Source organism: Sebastes fasciatus, chromosome 14, assembly GCF_043250625.1.
Source record: "Sebastes fasciatus isolate fSebFas1 chromosome 14, fSebFas1.pri, whole genome shotgun sequence".
In the NCBI taxonomy this organism is placed as follows: domain Eukaryota; kingdom Metazoa; phylum Chordata; class Actinopteri; order Perciformes; family Sebastidae; genus Sebastes; species Sebastes fasciatus.
This window is the reverse complement of record NC_133808.1, coordinates 11,839,327-11,857,348: the sequence shown is the minus strand read 5'-3', so window position 1 is coordinate 11,857,348 and position 18,022 is coordinate 11,839,327. Positions and strand designations below refer to the sequence as shown.

At 41.1% G+C, this 18,022-nt stretch overlaps 2 protein-coding genes across 3 annotated transcripts in view; one reads left to right on the top strand and one right to left on the bottom strand.

The window, feature by feature from the left end:
* Positions 1–18,022, top strand: part of cmss1 (cms1 ribosomal small subunit homolog) — a 341,858-nt gene that overhangs the window by 57,429 nt on the left and 266,407 nt on the right. The gene's annotated exons all lie outside the window — the stretch shown is intronic.
* The window catches only part of il1rapl1a (interleukin 1 receptor accessory protein-like 1a), a 203,079-nt gene that overhangs the window by 106,871 nt on the left and 78,186 nt on the right, over positions 1–18,022 (bottom strand). For both annotated transcript variants that reach the window (XM_074658820.1, XM_074658821.1), the window contains exon 3: positions 7,247–7,532. In XM_074658820.1, the coding sequence (XP_074514921.1) occupies positions 7,247–7,532 (286 nt within the window). The remainder of the gene's footprint in view (positions 1–7,246; positions 7,533–18,022) is intronic.

Below are 18,022 nucleotides of genomic sequence, written 5' to 3'. Positions count from 1 at the left end.
AGTAAATGCTTACGCTTGTTACGTAACGTTACGTAAGAAAATCTGCTTAGGGCGATTGTTAATTATTTATGCTAATTACGTTGTTACATTACATTGTTACTAGGGCTGTCAATCGATTAAAATATTTAATTCCGATTAATCGCATGATTTATTTTTGGAAATCAATTTACAACACAGAACAATGTCCATATAATATTGTCCAGAAACCCTCACAGGTACTGCATTTAGCATAAAGAATATGCTCAAATCATAACATGGTAAACTGCAGCCCAACAGGCAACAACAGCTGTCAGTGTGTCAGTGTGCTGACTTGACTATGACTTGCCCCAAACTGCATGTGATTATCATAAAATGGGCATGTCTGTAAAGGGGAAACTCGTGGGTACCCATAAAACCCATTTTCATTCACATATCTTGAGGTCAGAGGTCAAGGGACCCCTTTGAAAATGGCCATTCCAGTTTTTCCTCGCCAAAATTTTGATTAAGTTTGGAGCGGTATCAATGAATTCCTTAGGTTTTCTAGTTTGATATATCGGTACCTTCACTCTAGTTTTAAAACGGTGTCCGCTACAACCTAAACATCGCAAGTTGCTTTAATGCGTTAAAAAAATTTGTGGTGTTAAAACAAATTGACATTAACGCATTTATTATCGCATTAACTTTGTCAGCCTCATTTGTTAAGTTACGTTGTTAAGTTACGTTGTTAAGTTACGTTGTTACGTTACGCAAACTACAATCTTTTTTCTAACCTGAACCAAGTAGTTTTGTTGCCTAAAACTAATCAATCGTTTCACAAGGTTAACCAGTTGGCATTGTGCGTTTCTGCAAGAGTGATATGAGGTTGATATGAAACAAATTTAAAAAACATAATTTTGGTTCAGAAGCATAGAAATTCAACGTATCCCGTGGTTTGCAGAAACGTATGATCCCAACATTTTTTCTGGCGACTGGGTTGCTTTTTGGAAGTCTTGGAGCTTTACTGCAGGGATTTGCTCACTTTCAGCCACAACAGCAATAGTGAGGTTGGCCACATTTTTATTCATAGAGCGCTTTTTTAGATACTCAAAGACACTTTACATGTCAAGTTTGATAAAAAAGAACCTAGGGAACTAAAACACAGTAAAGCCTCAATGTAGCACAAGAAGTCAAACATTAAAAGCCATTCTAAAAAGGTGAGTTTTGAGCGACTTCTGGGACATAGATTGGTGGAGTCATGGATGTGTTTGGGAAGAGAGTCCAGTGCCTGGTCCTGAATGGAGGGGACATGAGGTTGAGTATTGGAGGCAGCGGGACGGACTGTGGCGATGGAAAAGGTGAGGGAGGTAGAAGGTTATGCAGGGCTTTCTGAGTGAAAAGGAGTTTCAATTGAATCTGTTGTGGGACAGGAAGCCAGTAGAGGTGCTTCAGGACAGAGGTGATGTGGTCAAGGGAGTGGGAGTGAGTGAGCAGGCGAGCAGCAGATGTACTGGAGTTTATTAAGGACTTTGAACAATGTGCCATGAAGAATGCTATTGCAGTAGTCGAGTCTGGAGGTAATGAAAGCATCTATCAGAGTTTCAGCAACAGAAAAGGAAGGGCGGAGGCATTCCCTTGGCTCTGTGCAAGAGGGCATTGTCACATTGAAAGAGGAAAGGGCCACAAAATTGGAAGCACACCGTAATCTAAAATAGCTGTAACGATAATGTTTTCCTTAATTTGAAGTAAGCGGCCTGGCCAAAACATAAAAACACAGCCCCAGACTAAAAGTCCACACGATAATAACGTATTTCTGTGTTTCTATCCTCCAGCCTGGCTGGGATCTGACACGGTCAGTCACTCGGCCGGTCGAACGGGAAGGCTGCGCGTACACACCATATGGTCTTTCATTTCATTTCATTACATTACATTTACGGCTCGCCAGATGCTCCCATTCACTGTAAATGACAGGGTTTCATATGATCTACTCAGGTTATGGAAGCAATAAGGGGAGTCACCTCTCTCGTATAAACACCTCTGACCCCCTGGGACCATAAAACACAGATGCAGACACACACACGCATACACTTTAAAAGACAAATGTGGCTACGTGCAAGACGTGGAAGACTGGGTAGAGATAGCGATGAGGGGAGCAGAAGGAGAATAGCTACTTGGAATAAGAAAAAAAAAAAAAAGATACTGTATACTTCTACAACAAGATGACTAAAAGGGCATCTGGATAATGCTGTAGGAAGCAAAAGTAAGATGCAAGATATTGCAACAGAGCAATGCCCTCTTGGTGCTGAAATCTAACATTATCGACTCAATGCCTCCCATCTAGAGGGAATGGAGTGGGAAGATGCTGTAGGCTTACTTACAGAGTACACTTGGACAATATATTTGTCTACAGAACAAATTCGATGGTGCAAACACACGTGCGCTAACACGCATGTGGACACGCACACGTGTTGGCAAATTCACACACCTACAAAGCCAACCCCCGCTGCTTGTTTATAGAACAGGAAGATGATCAGAGATGACCTCTCGCAGTCGCGCACCTGAGCCATTGAAGTCCCCAGGGAGCCAATAGGAGACATCTTTACATGTTAAATATTCACAGCGGGCGCCCTGTGGCATTGTGGGATGGTGTCAGTGGCGGTGCTTGATTGATGGACAGCCGGGGGTCGACGCACAGTCCTGCGGTGTCTTTCACGTCTGTCACATTCTATTTGAGCGTAGCCGCTTTGGATATTTAGTCTGCGGCTCACGTTGGCTGTAATTCTCCACACATTATTATCCCCCCCAATGTGAGATAATGTAATCACGGGAAGGAAATACACGTGGTTTCACCTTCTGCAGAGCACAGACTCATTACTAGAACTATTATGAAATGATTCATCAGGTGATTGATACAGTAGAGGGAGTGTGGCTGTGCGAGAGGAAGACATATTGATGATCCGAATCGATGTTACAGGCCTTAAGTGAGATGACATGCAGACGAAAGGGAGGCAGGGAAAGAGCAAAGGGGTGAAAGAGAAGGAGGGCAGAAGAGAGCACAACGAGATTGCTATGTAAATGAAGTCACCTTCACATGAAAACTGGCGATTAGACTTAAATTTCCAGACAGAGAAGGACAAAGATAACTACTCACACACATGCACACATTTATGCAGCACAGAAAAGACACACGCTTCGGTGTGCCTCCATATCTCTGTCTGAGTAAAACATCTGGAGGGCTTCAGTGAAAAGCTGAACTTAACACAGGGGGATTTACCTACATTTATAGACAGTACACAGCACGCCTAGAGCTATTGGAGACTATCCTGCCGTATATACGGTGCAGTCAGAAGGTATTAGGGCAGTGACACATCTTTTGTTGTGTTGGCTTTTTTGCACTCCAGCGCACTGGATTAGAAATGAAACATGACTATGGCTTTAAAGTGCTGACTATCAGCTTTAATTTGACGGTGCTTATATCAAGATCAGATTGAATTGGGATACAATAAAATCATCGTAGCATAGTGTTGCAGTCATCATCGCTTCAAAATAGCTCATTGCCATCACTACCGGCAGATTTCTGGTACGCATTCTTCACGCATCTCATACGGACTACAGGAAACACAAGCATCTCAATCTGACCAATCACAGTCATCGTGGTCAAAACATATGTATCACCTTTGATGTAGTTACATTTCCAAGGTGGTGCACATTAGCTCCTTGAGTACCTTTGGCAAAACCATAGATAACCACATTTTCCTTACAGTGGTGAATACCCGGAGAACTTTTGTAAAGGAGGACCAATTATTTTCTAAATAAAGTTAAAGATAGCCATTAAAGGTCAATGCCTAAATTTAACCATTCGAGGTCAATGCTTAACCTTAACTATTCGATGTTAATGCCTAACCTCAACCATTCAAGGTCAATACCTAACCTTAACTATTTGAAGTCGATGCCTAACCTTAACCATTCGAGGTCAGCGCCTAACCTTAACCATTTGAAGTCAATGCCCAACCTTAACAATTCGAGATCAATGCCTAACCTCAATCATCTTGCGAGAGTTTTGCAAATCGAGGGTTACCATCTAGACACAAACCCACAAGAGTCTAGGAGATACGGTTCACGGGTTTGACCACGTGAATCCGTTTAGAAGTTATGCAACTTTTTTGTAATTGGCAACTCTAACTGCCACACCCCCTTTTTGCCAGTTGGCATGATTTTCTTTTACTGTTGAGTCTTGATGATATCGAATGTAGTATTAAATGTGATAACGAATATACTTTACTGCTCTGTTTCATTACATTTTAATTGCAATTAAATGACTTTGCCATTATTCAACCATCTATATGACAAAATGAAACACATCAAATTGGAGTTCACTGAAGCCACTGAATAAGGTCTCAGGACTAATTTACATTGAAATAACATTTGTGAAATATGAAACATACTGTGCGTGCTCATTCTGACATCCTATACAATACCAGCGTCAACGTAATGTGCTTTTAATTGCATGTATTAATGATGAGATTTTTACAACCGAGTACGTTATTATGGTTTTGGATTATACACACTGAGCTGCCAATTTATTAGGTGCATATTACTGTAGGTAAATTGAATACCAAATAAATCAGTCCTGCAATAACACAGGCTGAATAAATCCTACTTTTACAAAGCTTACTATATATATCCAATTTTTGATGATAATATTTCAGAGATGCATTGATTCAAATGTTAATCAGGTTTGTTATAATGTTAGTGTTCTTCAGAAGTCTGAGGTTTGGATAAATGAAGTTCTACCGCATGTACTGTATGAACTCTGGAGAAAAGACGAAGGCATCATTTTCCTCCTTTTGCTTGCAGGGAGTTTTAGGGGAGAGTGTTTAGGTCATGTGTGCTAAAATGTGTGACTTAGAAGCTTACTCCCTAACAAAAAGACAATTGATTTCAGCTCAGAGGCAAATCTCTCGCAGTGTTCCGATTAGGGTATCTGAGAAGTTTGAAATCCCCCCCAGCTCAACACGAGAAACACGGTGCTGGGGGCACTTTCTACAACTGTAGTGCTTTACGGAGCGGAGGTATGCTCTGAATTTCAAGCAACATTTGGTTAGGAACCAAGCCTTGTTAGGAGAAATTGTCAATAATCAAAGACAATATTAATCTAGAGTGAGACAACACTGTTTGAGCCAGATTAGTCCTACAGAGAGCAGTAATGAATTGCAGTATAGACTGGGGTATCAATTCACACAAACACCCTCCCCCGGTCACACTCGATGTATCCTGCAAGCCTCTCTGGGTCTTTAAGAGGCCTTTAACTGGGTTTATTAAAAACTCTCTGAAATGAAGAGCTGCAATGAGCCGTTTATTGAGGGATGTTCTCCACTGTAAAGGTTAATAAGTTACTGCCACATAATTATGCATCTTGTATTAGAAAGAGTCTCTCTGTAATGGCCCACTAAAGAGTGTGTACGTGTGGGTGTTTGTGTTTATATTCAGTTACCTCTTTGTCTATATATCTGCCCTCGCCACTTCCACTTTGCTCGTAGTTCACTAGAAGATAAATTTGCTAATGGGATCAGACAGTATAATTTGATTTAAGTAAACACACCGGTTACAGGAACAAATAAGAGGAATCACTCAATTACGATCATCATGTAGATCAGTGTTTCCAAAACTTTTTTTTCTGGGGACCATCTTTTTAAAAATGACAATCCATCGCGACCCAATTCACAATGGACCTCAGATATAAATCAAGAGGGGCTAAGAGCGAATTTGTGCGTAAATGAACATTCCTGACCATCTTTACTGCCTTTTCCGCATCATCTTATATTATCTTAAATAGGTAAACCAGCCATTTCAAAGAGATATGTTTGATAAATCACAACTTAATTTTATGAAAACATATACACATGCTAAATACTTTATAAACGAGACCATATAAAAGCATTTAAGCAGAGTAAACAGGCCCTTTTTTTTTTCCTCATCAGTAAAACAAACAGAATTTATGCCTTTCATATTAGATTCAATGTTATCAGTAGGCTACAATTACCAGAACAATACATTCAGGCTTCCTCATGCGGCTCAAAGGTGTACTGTAGATATAGATGTTAAGGTCCTGACACACTAAGTCGACGGTCGGCTGCCGGACAGCGTCCGTGGGACTATTTTTTTGGGTGTGTTCCGAACCGTCGGCTTTAGTCTGCCCGTGTTGGAGTTTTTCTGGCCAACTCAGCATGTTGAATCGGCTGTGGAGCCCGTCGGTGAGAGAAATCACTTTGATTGACGGTTCAGCTTAAACGAATCAGTGCACGAGAAGAGAAACGGACGTGAGGAAAGTCAAGATCATCAAGATTATCTTCATCTCATCTGATCATTTCAAAACACAGATATTTTCCCATCTGTAATGAAGCTAAGTGGTGAGTTAGAGTGATGTGAAAATGGTCGGCAAATGCTGCTTTATTTCATGTATGTATCATAACAACGGTTTGTATATCCGCTGTTCTCGGTCTGGAATATAGACTACCGCAACCTGCTTGCTGGTAGGGAGGGTTATTTCCTCTCACACAGGCGCAGAACGTACGTGCTAACTGGCTCGGCTGTAGTCTTTGCGGTGTGTTCGAGTGCAACTTGTCAGCCACAACAAAGGCAATGTGAAGCGACGCAACGGTCAGTCTTCGTCGCCGCTAGTTCTCTGATGTCGGGTTGGTGTGTCTGGGGCTTTAAATAAAAGACTATGGAAGAAATTCTGCAAATTTATTTGATGAGCCTAATACAATCGACTGCGACCCACCTGTGGGTCCCGACCCAGTCCTTGGGAATGATTTTTTTATTCAGAAATAACATGCTCTATGTAACACATTTTTATTCCGCTGATTAAAAGGAATAGTTAAAGATTTGGGGAAATATGCTTATTTGCTTTCTTTCTGATAGTTGGATGAAAACATCAAGGCCATGTGTCTTTTGTATCTTTTTAACATTTCTGCTGTATATGTACGGATTAAACTGTGATACAAAATGCCAATTAGTAGGTCTTAGAGATATATTTTTGAATTTTTGAGAGAGCCAGACAAGCTGCTTCCCCCAGCTTCCAGTTTCTATGCTAAGCAATGCTAATCAGCTTCAGGTTTCAGCTCAAAACTTGATGCACTGACATGCGAGTGGTATTAATCTTCTTATCTGACTCTCGGCAAGATTGCAATAAATTCCCAAAATGGTGAACTTTGTCTTTGAGAAAAACAGAATTTGTGTTATTTAAATGCATCATCCCCAGCATGATCTCTTTTCCCCTCCATCCTACCGTAACACGCAGGAGTAAAGGCCCACGTCCTGGATGTCTGCGGGCCTGAACCAGATGGCGTCTTCCTCCTTGCTCATACGCACACCGTCGAAAGAGATGGGCTCCTCGAAGTCGCTGTGGCCCAGGCCGGAGCTGCGGTACCACATGAGGCTGAGGCCCACACTCTGTGCCTGGCTGTAGTTGGCCCGGATGTAACCGTAGAACAGAGCGCACTTCAGCCGCACCGGCTCGCCCTGCAGCACCCGGTACTTCAGGTAGTCCACTGACCAATCTGTACAGCCGTCCACTGCAGAGAAACAGAAAGAGCGAGGGAGACTTTCATCAGCACACTTCTAAAGGTTAAAAACCCTTAAAACTCCGACAGCCCACTGGCGGGCCCGGCCGCGGTTCTGTCTTTCAGAGGTTGTTGCGGGCTCAGCTTTAAAGTTAGAGTGAAGATACTGATATCATATGAAACTAAAAAGCAAGAGAGGAATCCATTGGTACCATGTCATACTAGCTTGTCAGGAAGATTGCTATATAACGCTACAAAGTTGCAATAAATTTGGCGAGGGAAAACTGGCATGCCAATTTTCAAAGGGGTCCCTTGACCTCTGACCTCAAGATATGTGAATGAAAATGGGTTCTATGGGTACCCACGAGTCTCCCCTTTACAGACCCACTTTATGATAATCACATGCAGTATAAATGTGTTATTTTCGCCTATTCTAAAAATGGTGTATTAGAATATTTTTGCATACTGGGGTCCCTAAACAGTCTTGGAATTACATAAATTTGTGAATTACTGTAAAGCTGAGACTCTTGTGGATCCAATGAGTCCAATTGTATTCATGTGTGAGGATGTTAATCCCCATATTAGCCATTTCATTGTAATGAGACCATTTTCTGAAACATGACCTCACTATAAAGGATGACTTGCTGTGACCTCAAGGTCTTGGTGTCTTAATGTGGTATTTTGGAGGGATTTGGGTCATTTTTATCAATTCCTGAGTGGTAAAAAATTGTTAAATTTAGCACCAAATCTGTGTAACAAATGGTATCAACCCCAAAAATTGCTGCAACAATTTATGAGACATAATAGGCATGGGGATGGCCATCTCATACTTACTGTATATCATCATGTTCTATGCTCTTATGCACTTTCAAATTTATCTTAATTGATTAATTAATTAATTAATTATTTTTCTATTTCTTATTACCCACTAGAACAACTTGACATACAATGCTGAGCTGCATCTCAAATTAATCTTTAGGTTCCCAGCTTTCAGATTATGTACACCACTTCTATGTCACATCTACTGTTGACTATTTATCTACCCCTGAACATCACCTGGCTGGTACGGGGTTAAGCCATGATATAATATGTATGAGCACATACAGAATAGGTTGCAGTGTGATTACAGCACATATAAATATTACATTTACTGCAAAAACAATACAGGGATCGTATACATCTTCACGTTACTTTACAAGTATGAGTGGGATGAGGATTACCAGTTTATAAACCACCCACAATAATCCTCTTTTTTATTTATGATAAAAGACTTTAATGGCTTTATTAGTAAAGAGACACTAAGCTGTACAGTTTGCAAGTATACATCTTTTTCATGGTGTATGCTGCATGGATATTAACACCTTTTGCGCAATGCCTCCTCTCCTCTCCTCACCTCCCCTGCTATTTTGACGCCGCTCACACATTCAGGGCATGTGCGCCACCTTGGCCTCTGCAGAGACAGCTCAGACGCTATCCTGCAATATCCAAACACGGTCAGCAACTGCTGTAAAATTTGGGAATGACCTGTAAAATACCTTCACAAATGATGTCAGGTTCCTCCAAGTGCTGAGGAGGCACCGCAGCTTTAAGGTCGAAGAGTGCAAGGCTACTTCGTTAACTGGGAATACGCCTCGAGCTCTTGAAGTAAAAGGCGTGTTCCCCTGTCTATGGAGAGATCTTTTTCCTCAGGCTCTTTGTCTCACAGTTTTTGTCCTGAGCTAACATGCTAGCTCAGATATAATCTATAATTCTCTAAAGAAACTCCACCCTGACTCGACTGAGAGTTTGGCCTACATGTCCACATAGGTTAGTGTGTTAGTGAAACTAGAGTAGCTCATTTTACTGATAAAATCACGTGTGATACAGATGGAAACTGTATCTCCCGTCCTAATTTGTGAAATGAATACCTCAGCTGCAGCAGTATAACAAAGTGTAGAAGAAGAAAAAAAAGAAGTGAGGCAGAGGGCACAGCAGCTGAAAGGACATTTGACAAAAATCAAAGACACTGGCACAGCCCCTCAGGCACACTGGGCTGTTCTAGTTCCAGCCAGCAGATCTCGCTCAATTCCCAAAGCCAGCAGAGGTTAACCTATGGCCAGCTATCAGTCTCTGACTAATTAGCTACCATTTGTTTATCCAGCAGGTGTATATTAGGGAGTACATGTGTGTGCATGTGTAACCAGAGAGATTGAGAGAGAGAGAGATGATGGTGCGGTGAGATAAAGTAATAAGAACCCCGCTGCGTGCCAGTCTGTGAGTGATAGAGAGCCTCACAGGGACAGCTATGCTTGTAATTAATACTCTTAATTACCAGGGAAGTAATGTGTGTGTGTGTGTGTGCACGTGTGTTTGCATGAGCATGCATTCCCTATACGAACGGTTGTCTGCCTAATTATGTCTGTTAATTACCAGTAGGCTAAGCCACAAATGTGTGTAGCACTTACATATGAATGTGAGAGAAACAGAAAGTGTGCGCTTGTGAGACGTAATGTGTGAAACCCTGTCTAATTATCATTCCTAATAATGAGAGCAGGGGCCCCTATAGATGCAAACAGGCACAAGTGCACTCTCATATGTGTTCACATGCACTCCTCTCGACTTAAACTTGATTATATAACTGTTAAGCACCTTACTGATGAGCACGATTAACAATTCAAAGGCAGGAGACGAGCTGTTTTTTTGGCAATTGAGTTATATGGCTAAATTATTCAAATATCACCTAAAAACAAGAAGGAAAATGTTCCATTATTATGTCAGAAAAAAACAGCACGATTCACTTCCATTTTGTGCCTCTATCTTCTTTGAACATTCTAGCACTAAATAGGAGATAATCATCAGCGAAACACTAAACCACAAACAGCCATTCCTCCCCTGACATTAGAGTGAGTCTCCATTGAAGGCAGCAGGTAAGTTCCCTGCCCTCAATGCATATCAATCTGCTAATCAGCAGGGACGGCAGAGGCTTCATTCAGCCTTTTCTTTATTCAGCCTCTACACCTCTAATGGATATGACCTCTGCCTCTCTCTCTCACATTCTCCATTTCTGCCCTCGCCGCCACAACAAAAACGGTTTATTCTAACGAGCTTGTATCCTGATTCACAGTGAAAGAAAACATTTTATTCCGTGGCGGCGCGCCTGTCGCTTTTTTTCCACCATGCAGACGTGCGGACACGTGCCGTCCGAGAAGCAATGTCCACATGCATGAGGGCATGCACATGTTAAAACACACCGGTGCTATGGCTGGGGATGTATTGTCATCGCGATATGAACATGCGTGATAACCACATCGCAAAAGGCTGTCTGAAACGCGATGAATAAGACAAATCATCATATTTAGGGATGGTTACAGAAACCCATTATTAAATGGGCTCCGGTGCTAAAGACCATGGGCGCTGGAAGTAGGTAGGCCAAGGGGCCACTGGCCATCAACTTTACGGCTCTTTCCCACTTTCTTTTTAAGGTCGTGAATCACTGTATCCCCGCAAATGCCACTATAGTGCAACACGCAAAAAAAAACAAAAAACGATTTCTGTCCACCCTGTGTATGTCCAGACTGGAGAGTGTCAGAAGAGACAGATACGCTCGCATTGTAATCTATGCAGAAGCTGTCCGTACGGCTCAGTCTCAGTTGTGTGTCACGTAACCGCAACCCGAACTGAGGCGTTTCTTTACACTTCAAGTATATATATTTTTTTCGACAATATGTGCGTCAACGTGAGGTTGATGGCCAATAAAAAAAATATTGAATAATATATTTATCCACATGTTGCAACCGGCGGAGCAGAGTATGCTGTGGATCTTTATCAAATCATAATCAACCATTGTGTAGCCTAATTCAGATGAAATCAAAGTGATCTGACTTCCAGCCCGCTACAGTTTCATAATGAACCGAAAATATGTTTACACTTCTCAACTGGTGGGCTGGCCCTCGCTGGGTGCATCGTCTGGTGCACCGTGACCGAGGTCTGCTTGGAAAGGCCAAGAGCACCAGGTCCTTCATAGATGTAGCTTTGTAATTTGGCTCTCAAAGTGCTCCAAATTGATGCATTTAACTTTAATATGATCAAGAGCAGTTTATCTATCGCAAGTCATATATCATCGCAATATTGAACAATGTTATCGCACATCGCAGATTTCCCTCATATCGTGCAGGCCTAACACGCACACAGACAACAATGGAAGCTTTCATTCCTTACAGACCTCCAAATGGGAGTTGTTTAATGCGGAGGGCCTTTTGTGTAGGAAACCATATTTATGTCTGAAACTCAAAACGGTTTTATCAACTCAATTAGAGGCTGACATTTCCCACATCCCCACGCTGGGCCGGAAAATCAATGCTTTCCGCTGGAGGAATACTGCACTCCTCACCTCTCACTCTCCCTCTGCTGACAGCACATACACATCTACACACACACAAATACAGGATCTCTCCCCGGCACCTCTGGGACATCACACCTTCAGTAGCGATTCTGTAACAGCCACTCTTGGACAAGCCCATAGTGTAAATGATGCTTCCATATGGACACATTCCCGCATGGCTGTCAGACTGCGGGAAATTGGCCTCTGCCCCAATGAATCTTACTGCAGCACCATAAGCTGCGGCGCTCCTTTACCGGCGAGTGCTGCTTTGCTGCCCTAACACTGCTACATCACATGATGTATAGGGCATAGGCATGGCCGGTGCAGCGGGGGAATGTCGAGCCACAGGATATGTGTCTCACAGGAACCTTATTACATTTGGCGTCGAGGCAGACCTGTCCATCTTCCTGTGACATTAAACCAAAGCAATAACTATAGACCCCCGAGCTACGATAAATTGACCCACATTCATGCATAAACACAAACAAGCAACCCAACCCCCCATTCACAGAGCGGGTTACGTGTCATCCAAGTCAACTCACGCTCCCCCTCCCATAATCAAATTCCCATTATACAATTCCCATTATCCTTTCACAACAGTATATCACTCAAGTGTGCCTCACTTTCCTGCTTCCATGTCTCTCACTCTCTCTTATGTCATCCTCAGTAGTCGGCCTCTCTTCTCTAATCACTACCTGCTCCCTTAATGAAGTGTAATTATCAGATGTTGGGTGGGCGGCAGGGTTCTCGCAGGCCAGGAAGACATTCAGTGATCTATATGTGGATAAGGACTCTTAATAACTTTCTGTCTCTCTCATTCTCTTTTTCTCCTCCTTATCCACTCTGCTGCATACATGACCCCGTCTCTATCTCCCTATCCAGCCGACTAATTCCCTCTAGCTTGGCGTGGATCTTTTGCCTCCTCCGTTGCCTATTTGCTGCTTTCTAACCGATATTTAGAACAATAAATTCCCTTTTTTGTTCACTGTGGAATTTATTTTCATATGAAACAAATTGTTACTTTACAGAACAAATAACCAATAACCCTGGAGGCAAAAAGAAATGATGCTCCACTATGGAAATTCACCTATGTATTCTTGGCAAAGGCTGATTATGTACTACAGATCTCCATGGTTTTCTGGCTCCACAAGTGCGGGTACTGTGGCTGACCCCTGCGGGTAATTGTACAGAATCTATAGTGAATGGTTCACTGCGCTAGTAAGACCTGGAATAAGATAAAAACACCACCCATAATCTTTTGGCAAATTACATATTATTCTCCCGTGCTGCACACATTACTGGTGTAAGTCCTCTGCACTGACATAAAATGGTTTGATATACAGAGTAGTAAATATACAACAAAACATTCTTGCACTAGTCTTCAAAATATCTAACTATAAGGCTTGCTTCCTGTCCAAAGGAAGTCTTAACCTGCAGTGATAGAATCGCTGTAGCCTCTGTAAATCACTGGCTTTTTCTTTTTAGCCAGCAGTTCCACTGGGAGTCCTTGCTGTGCCCTGACTTTGACTCTTTCTTCCTGGCTTGTTGGCCTCAAAATAGTGGTAGGTGTAACCTGGGTGAACTCTGCATGACTTTCAAGAGTCTCCATCCACCTCATGGTTGAATGCCTCTGCCAACCAGTCAAGTTGCAGTTTACATCCATGTCTGTCTAAAATATAATTTCATCCTATTAGATATATGTGTGAAATTGTCATACTTAACATATGAATTCTTCAGTTATGGCCAAAAACGTGTTTTGTGAGGTCACAGTGACTTTGACCTTTGACCACCAAAATCTTATAATTTCATCTTTGAGTCCAGGTGGACGTTTGTGCCAAATTTGAAGAAATTCCCTCCAGGCTTTCCTGAGATATTGCATTCCCAAGAATGGTCGGGCCAGATGGACGTACATATGGATGTACGTCCGTACGTATGGACGGACATAATGCCTCTGGCCACGGCTGTTGCCGGCACGGAGGCATAAAAATTGAATTGTGTGTGCTCAGTTACAGACTCAGGCCTTTGAAATTGAAATGACATTTGGTACGAGATTCAGCAAACTACAACCTGATAAGGAAAATAAGCTTCTGTGTCATCCATCTTTTGTTGTCTGGGATCCACAACGCTAGAACAGACCAAGTTACCGTAGCCTGCTAGTCTGGCTTTGTTCTGGTCTACTCCGTTCCAGTGGGGCCATGATCTGGTTTAACAGGACCTGGCACGGTCCTAAATAAACTATAACAGCAGAGCTTTTCTGCATGTGACCTGAAAAATCACAAAAACATATAATTTATTTATCAACTGATAGGTTATCTTTGAATATGAATTATGTATACATGTATTACACATTATATGTTTCACAGAAGCATGGTTGTGTATTAATGTTCTCTCCTTGTCTTTGTACGACTCGAAGTAACTTGATATCTGACTTTTTAATCTCTCCCTCTCTGCTGTGCCACTCCACATTCCTCTGTCTCCAAACCATTCACTCTCACTGACAGTTAACCATTGTTCATTTATATGCAAATGTGGACCAATACTGATAATTTCTCTCTAAAGATGGTGGCGAACTACCTTTGCTGTCTCTCCAAAAAAAACGGTAGACAGGGAATAATACTCAATAAGACTCTACCTTCCTCTTTGTCTTTCTCTTTCTGTCATTACTGAATAACACATATAGTATAATAATAAAAGGTATATATTTAACTTCAAAACAATATGTTGTGCCTAGGGCTGTCAATCAATTAAAATATTGAATCGCGATTAATCGCATGACTGTCCATAGTTAATCACGATTAATCGCGAATGAATCACACATCTTTTATCTTTTCAAAATGTACCATAAAGGGAGATTTTTTAAGTATTTAATACTTTGTCCAGAAACCCTCACAGGTACTGTATTTAGAATAAAACATATGCTCAAATCATAACATGGCAAACTGCAGCCCAACAAGCAACAACAGCTGTCAGTGTGTCAGTGTGCTGACTTGACTATGACTTGCCCCAAACTGCATGTGATTATCATAAAGTGGGCATGTCTGTAAAGGGGAGACTCGTGGGTACCCATATAACCCATTTTCATTCACATATCTTGAGGTCAGAGGTCAAGGGACCCCTTTGAAAATGGCCATGACAGTTTTCCCTCGCCAAAATTTAGCGCAAGTTTGGACGAGCTAGTATGACACGGTTGGTACCAATGGATTCCTTAGGTTTTCTTTCATATGATACCAGTATCTTCGACTCTAGCTTTAAAATTGAGTCTGCTACAACCTAAAAATCTCAAGTTGCGTTAATGCGTTAAAGAAAATAATGGCGTCAAAACAAATTTTACGTTGACGCGTTATTATCGCGCTAACTTTGACAGCCCTAGTTTTGCCTATTTATTTTATTTTAATTCATTTACAAATCACCTTGATAGGTTATATGTTATTCATTGTATTCTTTCTTCAGCTTCCTGTTTGCTTCTTGGTATTTTAGTTCATCGTTAGTTGGGGCTGTATGAGGGAATACTGTACACTTATTGTTGTTTTGTTGTACGTAACGTGATAATAACATATTTTAAAAAGCATCTACACCTGAGTAATACTAGTATTTTTTTTTTGGAAAGTATGATGACCGGTACCCAATTTCATGCCTGCGGCCAGTAGTTGCTGTGAGACAAAATGTTGGCCGGATCAAACAAACAAATGCTGCAGAAATGTACCAAACTTATAACATCGTCACTACTTCCATTTCACCGTAGTTAAAACTCTACTAGTGTGTATCAAGTGTGTGGAAAAGTATCCAGACCTATTATATATTTATAATGAAGGATTGGAAGAGCAGACAGAGATAGAGGCGAGTGAAACTGTGATGGGATGTGATGTGAAGGCTGCATATGCAAAGCAAACAAAGCAGCATGTCTGCCAGGCTTGCTGCCACACAGCTACCCACCAACACAAACCCCCACCTGAACAGCCCAGTGCCAGACTTGGAATATGTCCCCACTGCCACGGCTATTGTAGCCCAAATCTGGCTGCTTTTGCTGACTGTTCAAGGAAGTATTGAGTAATTTACCCTGCATTTGGTTCTTTCACAGCCTTGTTATTTTGTTTGTAGAGAGTTTCCCGCTTGTAGTCGATTCCAGCTCATTTTCCTCTGTAGCTTATTCCCAGAGCTTCGAATATTTTACACCAGAGGTTTTCAAACGGTGAAGGCACATCCCCCCCGGGGAATGAGACACGCGAGGCAAAGATACTGAGTAAGATGAAAGGGACAGGTGTGTGCTGCTGTTCCACAACAATGGAAACTAGTTTGGAAACACGGTCAGCAGATGGACACAGCTCATGGCGATTAAGGTATTTTAAATCCTCACGTCAAAATCCTTCTACGAGTCATAACACACAGATGATGCACATAATATGAATCTGCTTACAAATCATAGAAAAAAAATTATGCTTCTTATAACTCCAGAATTTGCCTGAGAATCATCATGTTTTTAATAGGGCTGTCAAAGTTAACGCGATAATAACGCGTTAACACAAATTCGTTTCAACGGCACTAATTAACGCCACTAACTCAATCTATCTTTCAGAGGTTGTAACGGGCTCAGTTTTAAAGCTAGAATGAAGATACTGGCATCATATGAAACTAGAAAAACCTAAGGAATCCATTGGTACCAACTATGTCATACTAGCTTGTCATGAAAGAGCCTAAATAATGCTCCAACTACGGCTGAAGTTTGGCGAATAAAAATGGCCATTTTCAAAGGGGGTCCTTGATTTCTAATCTCAAGATATGTGAATGAAAATGGTTTCTATGGGTACTCGCAAATCTCCCCTTTACAGACATGCCCACTTTATGATAATCACATGCAGTTTGGGGCAAGTCATAGTCAAGTCAGCACACTGACACACTGACAGCTGTTGTTGCCTGTTGGGCTGCAGTTTGCCATGTTATGATTTGAGCATATTCTTTATGCTAAATGCAGTACCTGTGAAGGTTTCTGGACAATATTTGTCATTGTTTTGTGTTGTTAATTGATTTACAATAATAAATATATACATACATTTGCATAAAGCAGCATATTTGTCCACTCCTATGTTGATAAGAGTATTAAATACTTAACAAATCTCACATTAAGGTACATTTTGAACAGATATAAAATGTCTGTTTAATTTCTGATTAATCGTGATTAAATATTTTAATCGATTGACAGCCCTAGTATTTAAGTTTTCTTTAGTATCAATATAATCCAGGAACTGCTAATAGCTAATTCTGCATTCTTTCAATGGTGCCAATTTGCCAAAAATGTGAACAAACCAAGTCTAAAAAAACAGAGCTCAACTACAGCATAACTATCTGATTCCATGATAACATTATACTTCCTGTTTACATCCCAAACAAAGCCACCCAATTATGGGGATTTTAGTTTTAACACATACTGTTATCCCTAAATAGAAAGTAAGACAAAGACGAATAATAGGAGTTACAAAATCCACTAATTTTAAAAAGTAATGTTAACATCATTGGGGAAGGAGCTATAAACTCGGTTTGACCTCTGACAACACTTGCCTGTTTTGCTGTGATAATGTCCCCGTAACATTCTCGTACTTGTTTTGGAAGTGTCCTATTACTGCAACCTTTTGGAAATGTGTTAATTCCACTCCAGCTGATTTACTCCAATTTAATTATGTTCCAGTCTCTGCCTTGTGTCTGTAACAACAAATCTATCACACTTAATCACTCTTCTTTTCTTCTTTCTGGGTTTACAACGACTGCAACTATAAAACATCTGTAATATAATCTGGGTTTAGCGCTCATATTAACATTTAGAAACACTGAAGATGGCCTCACTGCCAGGTTAAACAAGGCCGCCTTAAGACTGTACAAGCATTGGACTGAGATGGCCCCCGCTATTAGGAACCTTGCCTAATGAGTAAATGTATGATAATGAACGTTCTTAATGTCTGCTCTAATCGCTGTTACGCTCCAATGGCGGTCTTTTCCTCTTCTTCTTTATTTTATATTCATTGTATGTTTTTCCCAGGTTGTTGTTCTATATTATTGTGTTTAGCAATTATGTGGCAAATGCAATTAAAAAGTATCACATAAGCAACTCAAAGAAAAAGAACAGCTGATAAGTCATATGTTCCTTATAAAT